This window comes from Acipenser ruthenus, chromosome 24 (assembly GCF_902713425.1).
Source record: "Acipenser ruthenus chromosome 24, fAciRut3.2 maternal haplotype, whole genome shotgun sequence".
NCBI classification, from domain to species: domain Eukaryota; kingdom Metazoa; phylum Chordata; class Actinopteri; order Acipenseriformes; family Acipenseridae; genus Acipenser; species Acipenser ruthenus.
The window spans coordinates 24,257,871-24,272,063 of record NC_081212.1 but is presented as its reverse complement, the minus strand read 5'-3'; the positions used below and the strand labels follow the sequence as shown (position 1 = coordinate 24,272,063).

Genomic DNA, 14,193 nt, shown 5'->3' with positions numbered 1-14,193 from the left:
TCACTGAACAATGTACTGTGCCTTATTTATATATATATATATATATATATATATATATATATATATATATATATATATATATATATATATATATATATATATATATATATAATGTATTAATTATTTTAAAAGCACTAACATTTTAAACTGAACTGTTTCGGTTTAACCTTCATTATTGTGGCCCACAGTATCTATCTATATAAGCATTGTACAGCTACTGTTACTGCGTTTCGATTGATGCTGTTATTTCATAGTCTATGTGTCACATTTTTGAGTAAACTTCATGAGAATGAACTGTGGTAGTTTCCATACAAGGAATCTGGCAGCAAATCAAATACGTAAGCACGTGCATTCTTCTGTAATTCTTCATTTTTTCCCCCTTCCTTCATTCAAAGCCAAACGTTTTTCATTCATCCAGCAAAAGTCTGTGGATCACATTTCCCCCCCCGAGGTCTGTACATTGTTTCTGAAATGGGTCTTGTTTGTAATGCTTTGTAGTAGATAAAATTAAATAAATAAAAACAGACAAGATACAAGTTGCGCCGCGTGCATACAAGGACTTTCTGAGAAGAACGTTTTGTTGCAAAGATTTGTACAGGGGCCCGAGAAACAACCGGCTCTTCATTCAGCGGTGCCTCTTCATCTTCAGATAATACACACCATCATCGGTCAGAAGAGTCGACGGGACGGGTCAGAATTTTACACCAGAAGAGAAGGCATCAGGGGAATCGAAGCAATTAAAATCAAACCAACTGTTGGAAGACCGGGAAGCGATACAGGTTTTTTTAAACGCAACACTGTGAAATGTGAGTAGCGCTTCAGCAAGAGTTTAGATACACATTCAAAGATAGAGGAGACTTGTCCACTGAAACTTATGTTTGAGGAAAATAAGAGGTGAGACCATTTCTTTTTTTCCTTTTTATAGAACGTGAGTGCACGAATCTTAATTTAATTGATCACAACGTTATTCACAGGTTACACAATATTGTAATTACAAATACATAACTAAATACCACACATATCTCTGGTAATGAATTCACTGATTACATTTGAAAATTATGTGTTTCTTGTTACGCAGATTACAGTATGGTGAATGCACTGCAAATATGAATATATAGTGGATGTGAATGAAGTTATATTTTACTGATGCTGTAAATTATCTTTTTGGGAATCCACAGTGATGTCTGTATATCACCTTTCAGGCAGAGGATGTCCTCCATGTTTGGTAAATCGAGATCTTGCAGTGTTGTTAATTTATCTACCATCCCAGACCGAGATCTGAATGAATGCAATATCGCAATGTTAGGATGCAGAGGATCGGGGAAATCCGGTAATTATTATTATTATTATTATTATTATTATTATTATTATTATTATTATTATTATTATTATTATTATTAATAATAATAATAAAAATAATAATTCACTTATGTGCGCACATTACATTGCTTTTTGGTAAATACTTTGCGTTGAGTATACTTATTGCGTGATGTTTATTTCGTAGACTATCACTTTTTAATAAGTTGCTAAAGTGTCAGTCAGGGGTGTGCGGACAACAAATATAGGCAGAGGAAGTTCTAGTCATAAATATTTGAATCCCTATAATGAATCCAAATACAGTAGTGTATAATCTGCAGTGATTACTAAGTAGCAGTAAGTAATGCCACATTAATTACCTAGTGATTCAAGTGTAACGGCCCATAACTAGTTTCAAATGTGTGTGTGCGTGCGTGCGTGTGAGTGAGTTGTGCCAGTTTTTCGAGCTGATATCAATTAAGAATGTGTGGGTCTGCAGTACAAGCTGTATCACCCTGTCCAGTACAGAATGTTAGCACATCTAGGGCTAGGTTCTGTGCAGGATCCCTCAGGTCTGAAATTAATAAGAGTAAATCAAAACTCCCCCAGGACTTGACAGATTAACAAGCTGATTACTCCTCTCTGGAAGGCAGTATTAGTAGAAACAAAATCCTTGGGGGGCACATAAAAATGCTATAATAAACCCTTTCTACAAAAATCACCAAATCTTGATTCAAGTCCCTCTGTCAGTGTTAATGGTGTCCATCAGATGCTTGTTAAAGTGACTGCTCTACTTGCAAACAGGGGAGAGAGCAAAATAGACATCACAGCAAGTGTGAGTTAAAGTACTCTACCTTTACTGAACAAAGACAATGGAGTAATTGTCTAAAGCCCTGAGACTGTTAGGGGAGCCTCGGGAAGAATGAACAAACAGGTGGGTAGGTGTGTGTGTGAGCAGCAGAACATGCAGGCCCACTATTACTGATCACAAAGATAAAGAGACTCTAACACAGATGGAAAAAAGCAGTACATTTGATCTGTCTGATCTCTGTGGTTATAATGGCTGTTTAAATTCACTGCAGGTCTTTCAGCACAGCAGGGCCTGTGTTCAGGGTTAGGAAAGATAGCTCTATAGTTGGTTTATCACAGTCCTTTTGTAAAGTTACTGAAAGAGGTATGTATGTCTACCCATCTATCCATTCTGCCTGCCAACAAATATTAGCATTGGTTGTTTCAGTTGCCTCTCCCCGATTCACCTCATTATATAGATAATATCCATGTGTGTTAGTCAAACCCTGTTAGAAGCTCTACAGTAATGCTTTAGTTGTTTTGTACAACCACTACTTCAGCTACCGTGTCTGTAGGGTTAAAGCCAGTATTTTAATAAACTGTTTATTTTCTGGCATTGCTGAAGCTTTAAACCACTTTCATCTGTTGTGAAGTTTGTTAAAACACAAGACTAAACAGGATCTCTTTTTTGTTTCCTGTAGCTTTGACCGTGAAGTTTCTCACCAAAAGATTCATCAGTGAATATGATCCAAATTTGGGTAGGTTTCAGTTTTTAAAGGATTTAAAAATACCAAAAGAAACTAAAATTTAATTACATATGTTTTGACTAGAAGGCTTTTTCAGTGTCTTTAAATTTGTTTTTAAAGTGTATATATATGATACCATTATTTGGTGTCTGTGCATCAGTGTATGATGTCAGCTTGCTTTCTTTCTGTTTTGAATGCTCAATAACATATTTAAGTACTGTAGGGAAAGTATTCAGTCTTGAGTTATGAAGTGCTTCATGTTCCTTGATAAAAGAGCATTAACTGGTGATACATCAAAGCAATGTTTGGTTATGTGCAAGCAAGACTAAGAGTGCTTGGCAAGACTAACAGCAAAATGCTTAACAGATGCAAAAGTCTGCAGAAAGGCCTACGTATCTCGCAAACTTTTAATTCTTTTTCCACTTGCTTGCGTCTTGAATAATTACACTCATTTGTATGTGACAAAACACAGGACAAAGCAAATAAGTGCCGGTTATTTATTATGGAGATTAGCCTGTTAGGGAAACCATCCAAGAAGTGAGTAAAGGCCTAATAATTCAAGTGTACCGTTTGTAAATCGTTTTCAAAAGATAAGCTGGCCAGAAAGGCGATATGGCTTTATTTCCCAGTTGAGATATGAGATAGTTATTCATCAACGTTTGTAATTATCAGACATTAATTAATCATATGAATCAAGGTTACAGTGATCTTTACAGCGTTCTCTCAGAGATAATGATTTAGAATCTTATTAGCTCTGCTACGTGAAGCGGAAATCCCTCACTGCTGCCCTTACTGCACAAGTTACTTACTATCTAATTTGACTCATATACTGAAGACAGAGACATTGAACCTGGGTGCTCTTTTTCACTCGTCACATAAATATGTGTGTAGTGCACAGTACTGTGACAAACCCATATGCAAGCTTCCTATAGTGAAAGCATGGTAAAGCTGAGTTAAGCACTGTAAAGCACAGAGAGGTATGGTAAAGCATATTAAAAAAAACATGGCAAACTATAGTAAATGCATAGTATAACCACAGGAAAAGCATGGGGAAAGTGTAGTAATACCGTGCAAATATACTGAGGTCAAGTTATATAAGGGAAATGAATACATTTATTGAGAGAGTTACAGAAAGGAAACCCCATTCTCCTGGATGCTTCATGCTAGTTTATACAAAGTGTTGGTCTGTTTCGATAACTGTGAATAATTGTCCGGAGATGAACTGTTGGCTAGAGTATCGCATGGGGTCTCTAGTCCTAGAATTTTGTTGCGTAGTTTATTTAATATGGTTGTCATATTTATGTTGTCCATATTAGACCCATACCCCTGTTCACCCAAAAACATACGTGTAACAACGGCTCCATGTCTGTTACAGAAGATACTTACACTTCAGAAGAAATTGTGGATCAGCAGCCTGTTCTTCTGAAAGTCATGGATACGGCAGACCAGGTAAATGAACCACAAACTGTCTGGAAGTCTGTCTTCTCTAACAGTTCACTCAGCAGGGCCAGGGTTATGTGAGCTCCCTGCCTCAGCAACTGGTACTCATTAAAATACCTGCTCATTAAATGTTCTGGTTTTATGGTAGAAACTGTTTTTTGGCATGCTGGTTTTCCCAAAATAAACACTGTACTTCATAGCAAAGAAGTGATGTAATGTTTCTACTAGTTATAATAATTTGATTTTTTTTTTTATGTTTTCCGACATCAGATGTAGTTAATGATGGACTATTATTTTAGAGACCCTAAGTTTAAACCCATGTCTTTCACCAGCGCAGTATCCACTCATTAGAGCAGGGATTCGTCGTGTGGATTTAAGGACTCTGGTTTGTTCTCATTTGTAGGATGGGCCTGTGAACTGTGAGCGCTACCTTAACTGGGCCAGCGCCTTCATAGTGGTGTACAGCATTGAGAACAGAAGGAGTTTCGAAGCGTGCCGTCTGTACCTGGACACTGTGTCCATCCACACTAAGGGAGTGCAGCAGGAGTACCCAGTCATTCTACTGGGGAACAAACTGGACATGGAAAGATACAGGTCATTGCAAAATAAAGTCACAAAATCCTACTAAGATTTTCATTTGACATGTTTATTTGTACTGTACCGAGTTCTAACAGTGAAGTCAATGTTAGCAATGACATCCAAGATCCACTTGAGAAACGGGTCAAGTGTGTTATTGCAAGCATGTGTACGTATTGTTAATTCCACAAACATCTGCAGAGCCTCAACTGGCTTGTTTGGTCTAGACAAGTTTTGAAAGCAAAGCAATGCCAGATTACACACATATTTCAAATGGCTTGAAATTCTCTTTCTCTGCTTACAGCAAAACCAAAAAAACTAACTTGCATATAAAGTAGAATAGTGTAGTAGTGTTTAATATCCAGTATCTTTATGTCTAAATGGTTGCGAAAAGTGACAATTTTAACCAATCTTGCATTATGTCTAAGCAGAAGGACTAATATCAGGTAAATAGAGTCAAATATGTGCCTTGGAAAAGGGTTGTGAGGCTGGCCTGGGAGTACTTATACCTGCTGCAGTTTTATTGTGTTGTGGTAGCAGGATAATAAAGGGTCTCTTTTCTTCTATTGTTTGGCTTTGGCCCTTTCAGACAGGTCAGCAAGTCCGACGGGCTGTCGTTGGCCTCCAAGTACGGCTGTCTGTTTTACGAGGTGTCGGCCTGCCTGGACTTCGACTCGGTGCAGCGCGTGTTTCACGAGGCCGCCCGCGAGGTGAGGCGCGAGACAGAGAGGAACCTGCCGGTGAGGCCGCTCTTCATCAGCGAGGAGAAGGCGGTCGTGAGCCTGTCCTCCGCCAACTACAAAGAGCTGCCCTCCGTCGCCCAGGCCAAAGTCATCACCGTCAAGTCCTCCCGAGCGCAGAGCAAGAGGAGGGCACCAACGCTCACCCTGCTCAAGGGCTTCAAGATATTTTAACCACATAAACGCAGACTGCTTTTTATTTACTGTCAGTTCAAAACCAGCTAACAGTTAAACCAAAAACCAAAACATTAAACCAGAACTGTCTATTCCTGTCATATGGGGCTGAAGCAGAAGAGGAGGAAGTGATGTGATGGACACAGGAAATAGCTTTTGTGTGTGTGTGTGTGTGTTGAAAGGGGTGGGTAGGTGGCCAAAGCTTTATATTTTTCAGGAAATTGTTGCCTCAAGGCTGCGGATTGACCATCTCTACTGTATTTTCTGTTTATTTTCTTCTATCCATTGATTAGAAAACAAACATTCAGTGCCACCTGAAACCAGTTCAAATGTTCTGCTGGAGTTACTGAATTTGAGGACCACCCTCTAGTGGTGGATAAGAGTAACTACAGGAAGCAGCAATGTCGATAAGCTGCTCCCCTCTGTGTGGCTCTCCAAGCTATTAGTTCCAGGTTCAAATCCTAGTCACCCACTTCTTGGATATAAAGATCGGGGGTGCAATGCCCAAACTGTTACAAAAACAGGATGAAATATTTGTTCTAGGCAACTAGTAAAAATGAAACACACATGGTACAGAGATATGATATAGATAAGCAATTCTGTGGTTTCCCCCTATATTTTACATGCTGTAAATTTGGATATATTCTTAATATGCACAGTTTGCACAGCTGAGAAAGTAGCAAATGAGAGATAGCACAGCCTTGTGTACAGAATATTTAGTAGATGTTTAGCAACTTTTGAATGACTTTTTTATTATTAATAGCTCTCAGAATGTTTCAAAGCATTGTAAAATACTGTACACAATAATAACCCTGTGTTTAATTTACTGAGAGTATCTCCATAGAAACACAAACGGTTTTGCATGTATTTGAATAGTTTGTATGGATTTTAATTCAATTTATAGCACTCGGTACAACAGTTGCTTCCAGCTCCACCAATCGCTATTCATGTCTGTTCCACAATGATCACAGTATATCTCTTGGAAAGTATTTATTAGCAAAATAAGCATGCAATAGAGCCTTTTATCTTCCCTGTTGTACCAGTACTGTATTAAAAATGCTGCAGACATTATCCCCAGTTGCATTTATATTTTTCAAATGAATGACTTTGTTGAGAGAATGGAGAAGCTGGCAGGTGATTTATGTGCACAGTGACACCTGAATTAACCAGCTGTTATCAAAAGGAACTAAACCTTTGTGTTCACTTAAGACAGATGATAGTGTGTTCTACAGGTAATTGCATAAAACATCAGCTTTGTAGTAGATATTATTAAGTTCTTTATGGAGGGATCTCTACATGTAAAAATGAGTTCAAATATTTTGGTGGATTCTTTTTAAACCACCTGTAAAAACCAAACATTTACAGGCAATTAGGGTTTAACCATTACATAAATAAATGATACTGCATTAGCATGCATGCCCAATGTAAATGCAATGCTTTTTAGCTATCACTTGCTGATGGCATTCTTAGAAGCTAGTTATAAAAAGTAAGACTTTTTTTGTTGTTTTTCTTCTGACAAATTCAAACCTGCACGTGGATGAACTGAAAGGAATCTTGGCTGAGCTGCACGCCTGACTTATTCTACATACATTCATATCAGACTATATTTGAGATTATGAAGAGGCCAGGAAGTTTGTAAATTTAACAAATTGCATATGGGTTATTCCAGATCAAGTAGACCAATGTGGGATAATCAACCTTATTTTTGTTGGGAAAACATTAAAATATACTTTTAAATCATAATAAGGTCATTACCTATCCTGGAACAATTTTCTTAACCATATGTGGTTTGCGTATCAAACCCAAATGGAGAAAACAGACTTTGCTCCACATGATCTACTAAAGCATGTATGCAATGGAAATCCTATCTACATTATAATATAATAAAACATGCATTGTATCTAATAATGCTTGACCTTTCAGTGTTTGACCATAACCTCGTTTCTGTTTCACATAATTTGTCAATTGAAATAGCAGCGCTTGCTTCTACACATTCTCCTCGCGATCGTCTTGGAAGAGGGTGGAAACGTTCCCGTCCTTCCACTGGATCGTGATGTTGCCTGATTTAGGAGAGTCCGGCGCAGCAGTCTTTGATGGTAGTGTGTGACTGAAAGGGACATGTGTTTGTTTCTCTTGCTCCAGCATCCGTTCCATCTGCAGGGGTTTTTCTGCATTCAATGCTGCCTTGTATTGTGCTGTAACCTTCCTTTTCCTAAACAACGGAATCCAAATGACTACAGGGTAGAGCAGGGGTGCCCTGGAGGGCTATTCCACTCCAGGTTTAACAGCTAACATTATATCATGAACTACTTCAGACTCTGGATGGAGGTTCAATGAAACCATTTAGAACAGGGTTGGAACAAAGACCAGGAGTGGAAGAGCCAGCTCTGGCCGCCCCTCAGGTAGATTCAGTAAATATATATTTTTTTAAATAGCAGTGCTAATTGCCTGTTCTATGATGCTACTCATAGTTATCTTCCCGATATAAGACATTATGTCCTGAAAATGCTACTGTTAACATTCATTAAGACTTTAATTGAAAACAGGCTTCACCCCTGTACATTTTGATTGCATGTTGCATTGATTGAATCCTCCCCCTTTGTATGTTAAGAACAGCAAGGAAACAGGCTATTCAAAGGCAGGGTTTACTATACGACTCTGTGTACACTAGGACAGTTGGGGACAGTTCAGGCTTTTCAACACACTTCGCAATGCATTCTGGTACATTGTACCTGTCTCAGGTACCTTTCACAGCAGGACTACACTTACCAGAATGCATTGGAGTGTGAGTTAAAAGATCTGAACTGACTCACACTGTGCTAGTGTACATGGAGTCATATGCTAACTGACTCATTGGGATTTATTAATCTTTACAGTGCGAAGTCTAACAAGAACGCCCCCTCATCAGCAGGGAGTCAGGCAGAATACTGTGCAACACTTTAAAGCAATTCACAGTTACTTTAATGATTTACTTCAATGTAATATGCATCAGTATATACTGTGTGTTAGACAGTTAGAGGCACTGCAGATTTGAAGGGGTACTTACTTAGCCATTGAGCTGAGTCCCAAGATAAGAAAACCTGACAGCAATGCCACAAAAGACAATGCAAGAATGGCATAATTCCATGGAGACGCTGTAGACAAAATAAAACAGAAAGCAGTTATGAAATCTGAAGAGATATTATTATTATTATTATTATTATTATTATTATTATTATTATTATTATTATTATTATTATTGCACGTACAACAGTTCGTTCAAAGTCAAAGTACAGTATTTGTTATTTTGTAGCTTTATTTTGTGTTTACTATACCTCAGACATTTGACTAAATCGATATGTTTTACACACTGGTAAGTTTAACCCTGATATAAACCCTAATACTTCACCCTCAGGCATAATGTTTGAATAATAAAGGCAGGTGAACACAATGTACAACATTCAATGTATTAGCTTTTCACTGCTTCCATTACATTGTGTCGTTGTTGAACTTGAAAAGTTTACCAATCCTGCCCGATACAACTGTTAGACATACCGCTTTAATCTAAGTCGTGATTTTTTTGTACAGCAGCAGAAAACCTCAAGAATATAAAGTACATACATTCTGAGTGTGTTTGCACAATATTAACACTCTCATAAAAACATCTGAACTGCTCTATAAAAACCTCTGAACTGCATATAAAACTACAGAGCAATAGGCCTACTACAAAGCCAACATTATAAAGAGACATTCAGTTTTATGGCATGATGGTTTGACTCATCCAAATAAAGATAGAAATCACGTCAAGGTCGCATTCTTAGAAATGTAAAATATGTCATGTTGTCATGATTTGCTCAGGTCTGTTTTAAGTTAACTAACTTGTCACACGAGTCCATTTAAAGCTGTTGAGTTTGTGTGCAGTTTATCTTGGCACAAGCACGTATTTGTCAAGCCCTGCACGCAGCGCACATTCAAACAGGCTCAATAGTGATTGTGATCGCTATCACGCCGTTAGGTGGGGGACAGCTATAGAATGCAACAAGAAAACAAAGCAGACACCAAACAAATACAAGGACAGAAGTAGCACATCTGAATACAGACACTGTTTAACCCCTTCCCTGGCGTATTGATTTTAACGATCGTTGGTGCACAAAGCGCCATATTCTGCTATTATTTAGATACGTTTACAAAAAGAATACAATCACATTTATATTCTATATAAGTTTACAGTATATGGTTTATATAGCTACAAACAAATTAGCAGTAAAACTACTATTGTTGTGCGCGAAAGACAACTTATCAAAAAAGTGTTAAAGCTGTCAACCCATCCACAATAAATAATTATCGACTTAGTACTATCTATGCAGTAATTAAGCTTCGAATGTTTTGGCTATAGAAGGTCATTAAAGGAGGCTCTAGTCTAAACTGCTAATGTTTCTATTGAGGTTCTTCCAGCACACAATACTTACGGTCCTCGGTGCGGTACAACCACAGTAACTCTTCCCTTTGCGCGTCAGTCATTACATCTGCCTGCATTTCACCTGCAAGTGAAGCTGGGTCTGGGTGGGCCGTTTTAGAACCAGCTGCGTTTATTGTTGGTCTGTGTGGTTCTGGAATAAATGCTTACATTACAACCAAAGTCAATGCCAAACTGACTATTTTATTGGTGTTTACTGTCATTCTAAGGACGCACAATGGCCTTGGTTTATCTTTTGAAATGGTCTGAAGGACTTTAAGCCCAAATGACAAGAGGAAATATACTGTGAAGTAATTTGTGCAGTGCAAATACATAGACTGTTCTTTAACATTTATTTCATTCAGATCAGACCAGCCCTTTGGTACCCAATTAACCTTAGACGTGGTAATTTAGACATTGTATCTAAGTACTAGTATGTTAAACATGCCACATACCATAAATCAGAAATGTAATGGGCAATCCTGTCAATGAAACTACAGACCTTCAATAAAGAACCCTAGGAAACACTTGAAGCTATGCTTGCTTCAGTTAGATTTCTTTCCTTTACACCCTAGCTGTACTGGGGAACTTCCTCAGAAGACAGCAAGCACCTTGCTGACACTTACCCAGTCTCTCCTTGCAGATGTCAACGTCCCCAGTGGAACCCCTCCACTCTGAATTACTGCTCCTCTTGCTGGAGAGGAAGGCAACCTTGCTCTCGTTGGCTGTCAGATAGTGTGAATTTTCCTTGGAGATAAGTCTCATGTTGTGGCAGTCCCACTGGAGGTGAGCTGCATTTTCACAGGCAGCGGTCTGCACAGAATCTGCCTTGTGGGCTGAGAGACACTTCCCCGTAGCCATGTTGACTAAGAGGAGCCCGTCTTTCCAGAACCATTGCTGAAAGCTGGATTTCAGATTGCATTCCACTAATAGCAGGCTGTCGGACTCCAAGACAGCTTGAAAGCACAGGCTATGGTGAGCATTCTCGATAACAAAGCCTTCTGCACCTACAAGTAAAAAATAATCTTTATCTTACATAGGAGTCATCTAAAAATGTAATTGGCAATTTGTTACAATGTGTCATCATGTCAATTCTGGAGCAAACATTGTACAGTATCCTCATACTGTAATGAACTAACATAACTGTACTGTTTGCTGCCATTGGTACATCAGTATTGAATTGTAACACTATGGTACCATTCTAACAATAGTATTCTTTTCCAGAAACAAGTAAGAACAGTGTATGCAAAAATGAAATGTCAAAGAATTATACAAATATACTACAGGTATAAATGATCAGCATTATCAGTGGTTTGTATTACCATGGAGCAGTGCGCAAAGGATGATCCAGATTCGGTACATTCTCCCCATGAAAATCAATTTCAATTTAAAGGGATTCTGGAGAAAGTAAAAAAATACATTATATTATGAGTTGCTTTTATTCAACAAAAACCCCAAATATATACCTCTTTTTACCATTACAAAATACATCCTAATTAAATATTATTTTTACACAATCAAGACATGTTCCAAATATTTGGCCTAGGAAACATGTCACAGTCATGGTAAAGAAACAGTAAAGCATGTGTTAAGAACTGACATTTCAAGCATCAGGTTTCAAACACCTCAGAGCAGTGTGCTACTAATTCAGAGCATAACCCTGTGAACTCTTATTACAATTAAACACACCACAAACTTCAAACACAGGTTTTCCTGCTTCGAAAACAAATGCGGGACACATCAAGTGGTGGCTTCAGTTGTGTATTTATTATTTATGAGATTAAATTCTCACCTGCGCTCCGTTGATGTTTTTGTCAGAATTGTGCTCCCACAATCAAATACAAGAGTAAACTTCCTGCTGTGGAAAGAGGCTGCTCTGTGTGTGAGTCTAACACGCTGTCCACACTGGAAGGGGCTAGGAGCACATTTTATAGTTCTCAAGCCATCCAAAGTTCATGTGGGAGGAGATCCTAGTCTTGATGCACTTGCTTCTGCTTGGAGCTCACATAGGGAAGCACTTTTATTTTCATGTGCTGTATAATAAAGCCATTGAGTAACATTATAGAATTCACTGTCAATCAGGGATAGACTTCGCTCTCTAATCTAATATTGGCTATGTAAGTACTATTGTTTGATGTAGTTATTCTTACATGGATCCCGGTGGGCTCTCCAATTAATCTAAGGGGAGGCTAGCTAGCAAGATATATAGTCTAATTATTAAAGAATTTAACAATCCTTTGTGGTGCCATCCTCTGAAAATAACATTAAATTTATATGCTATAAGAAATAGTAAGCTATTGATTCCCCTTTGATTCAAGTTCCAGAGGTTTATATATAAAGCAAGCTTGCAATTTAGACTATTCAGTTTGATTAAATAATAAGGATTTATTTGTACAACATGACAAAACAAACAATAATAGCATTGGAGTAGTTTGTCAAAGCAACTTCTATATAATTAAATAGAAGAGATTCTCTCAAAATCACTTAGCTAAAATCTGTAAGTTGCATGCAACAAGAAACAAACATTGAGCTGTGGTTCTTAAAAACGCTGTGCTCCATTCCTGAAATATCTGTTTCCTTATCTAAGATATTCTCCACTAGTGTGTGACAAAATAACTTCTCAGATATCACAGAGAAGAATACCTTCTCTAAGAATGACTTAGCCATGGATCCCTTCAGTTAGACAATTACAACAGGATCTCTTTCACACTTTCCAAGGGACAAATCAAACTGTACTGGATGCAATCAAATGAACAAAAGAAGTACCTTCATTATTTCTAGAACAGTTTTTAAACTAACATTTATACCGGTGGATATGTGTTATCTATTCACATAGATTTCAACTCTAAATCAACTCTCTTTTGAGGTAATCTTAATAAGCAGTAATGTTATGTAGCACTTGCGTGATAGTTGGCATCCTCTCAGGTAAAGCAGTAAGGGTTTCTTGGGCAGCAAGCCTGGGTTCCTCCGTGGAGTAATTTGAAGGCTCTGGTGCAACAATAACAGCTTGGAAGCCATTTTGAAGACACATTTTAGTGGCTAAAGCTCTTGTTTTTATATGATTTTGGAACAAAGGAGGCTAGAGGAGGTTTCTGATTGGCTGGTTCATATCAGAGTTGACACAGCCAAAGGTTAAAGGGGTTAAGCACTGTCTCAGTTGTGTCTGCATGAATTTCAGAACGATGTTCTTAAAATCAGTGCTTCTAACTTTCTAAGGAAATAAAACCTGGCATGTCACTCCTAGATTATATAAGGTCTTATTTCTGTCTTCCTATAAAATGTACCTCTCTTTTGGTATAGAACATGTCATGGTTTGATTGAGGTGGATCTACATGTAGTGTAGCTTGTTTCAGTCTAGTACAAACCCCACTTCATGAAAAGTTTATCACCCATCTCACCCTCCCCCAAAAAGTAAAAACAAATATTAGCTCTCAATTTAACAGATTTCAATTTGAATTACTAATCATTTTTTGGAGGGGGGTGGGGTTACATTAAGAAATTGGAATACTTTAAGAGTTTTACCTCTTGTTTTGCAATTACATGAATGAATTTGTTAATTAAATATTATTTTGCACTGTCAGCACTTGGTAAATATGAAATGTAAAAAACATTTAGGATAGACCATCTAGTTAGCTTGTCCTTGGCACAAACGACAACACTAAAGCCATTTAATAATGCTGTAATTGTACACGTGATTCCACACATTGTAAATGTGCTTCTACAGGACTAGGTATGTACAAACGTGTTTGAAACATGTTATTACTGTGTTATAGCACATGCAAGAACTATCTGTGTAAATACAGTGGCATTAGTGCATGAAGCAGCTCAGTCCAGTCACTAGTGTGGGTTAATGCAGGGTAACAGAATACCCAGTCAAAAGAAAGAATGGTCTCCATGTTAAAGTCTTGTACATCTCCTGTGGAACTGCATACACTGGACCTGTGTTCATTCCAACAGCTGCCTGTCAATTCAGCTCACTTTCAACTGATAAGGAATG

The 14,193-nt window shown here is 37.9% G+C and overlaps 2 protein-coding genes across 7 annotated transcripts; one reads left to right on the top strand and one right to left on the bottom strand.

The window, feature by feature from the left end:
• Nucleotides 1-345: 345 nt before the first annotated feature.
• LOC131700584 (ras-like protein family member 12) lies at nt 346-6,832 on the top strand. Of its 5 annotated transcripts, none has more exons than XM_058998878.1 (6): nt 346-894; nt 1,179-1,330; nt 2,787-2,843; nt 4,210-4,280; nt 4,675-4,865; nt 5,437-6,832. In XM_058998878.1, exons 1-6 carry the CDS (start codon nt 875-877, stop codon nt 5,759-5,761), a joined length of 816 nt encoding a protein of 271 aa, XP_058854861.1. In that variant the 5' UTR covers nt 346-874; the 3' UTR covers nt 5,762-6,832. The 5 variants fall into 5 exon arrangements, with proteins under 5 accessions (XP_058854861.1, XP_058854860.1, XP_058854863.1 ...); XM_058998877.1 differs by having other exon boundaries at nt 350-894; nt 4,207-4,280; XM_058998880.1 differs by having other exon boundaries at nt 351-806; nt 1,203-1,330; nt 4,207-4,280.
• LOC131700583 (uncharacterized) lies at nt 6,494-12,199 on the bottom strand. Of its 2 annotated transcripts, none has more exons than XM_058998874.1 (6): nt 11,989-12,199; nt 11,519-11,594; nt 10,823-11,203; nt 10,210-10,350; nt 8,808-8,895; nt 6,494-7,973 (listed from the first exon to the last, which is right to left on the bottom strand). In XM_058998874.1, the coding sequence occupies exons 2-6, from the start codon at nt 11,565-11,567 to the stop codon at nt 7,748-7,750; spliced, it is 885 nt and encodes a 294-aa protein (XP_058854857.1). In that variant the 5' UTR covers nt 11,568-11,594; nt 11,989-12,199; the 3' UTR covers nt 6,494-7,747. The 2 variants fall into 2 exon arrangements, with proteins under 2 accessions (XP_058854857.1, XP_058854859.1); XM_058998876.1 differs by having other exon boundaries at nt 10,210-10,281; nt 11,989-12,198.
• Nucleotides 12,200-14,193: the final 1,994 nt, after the last annotated feature.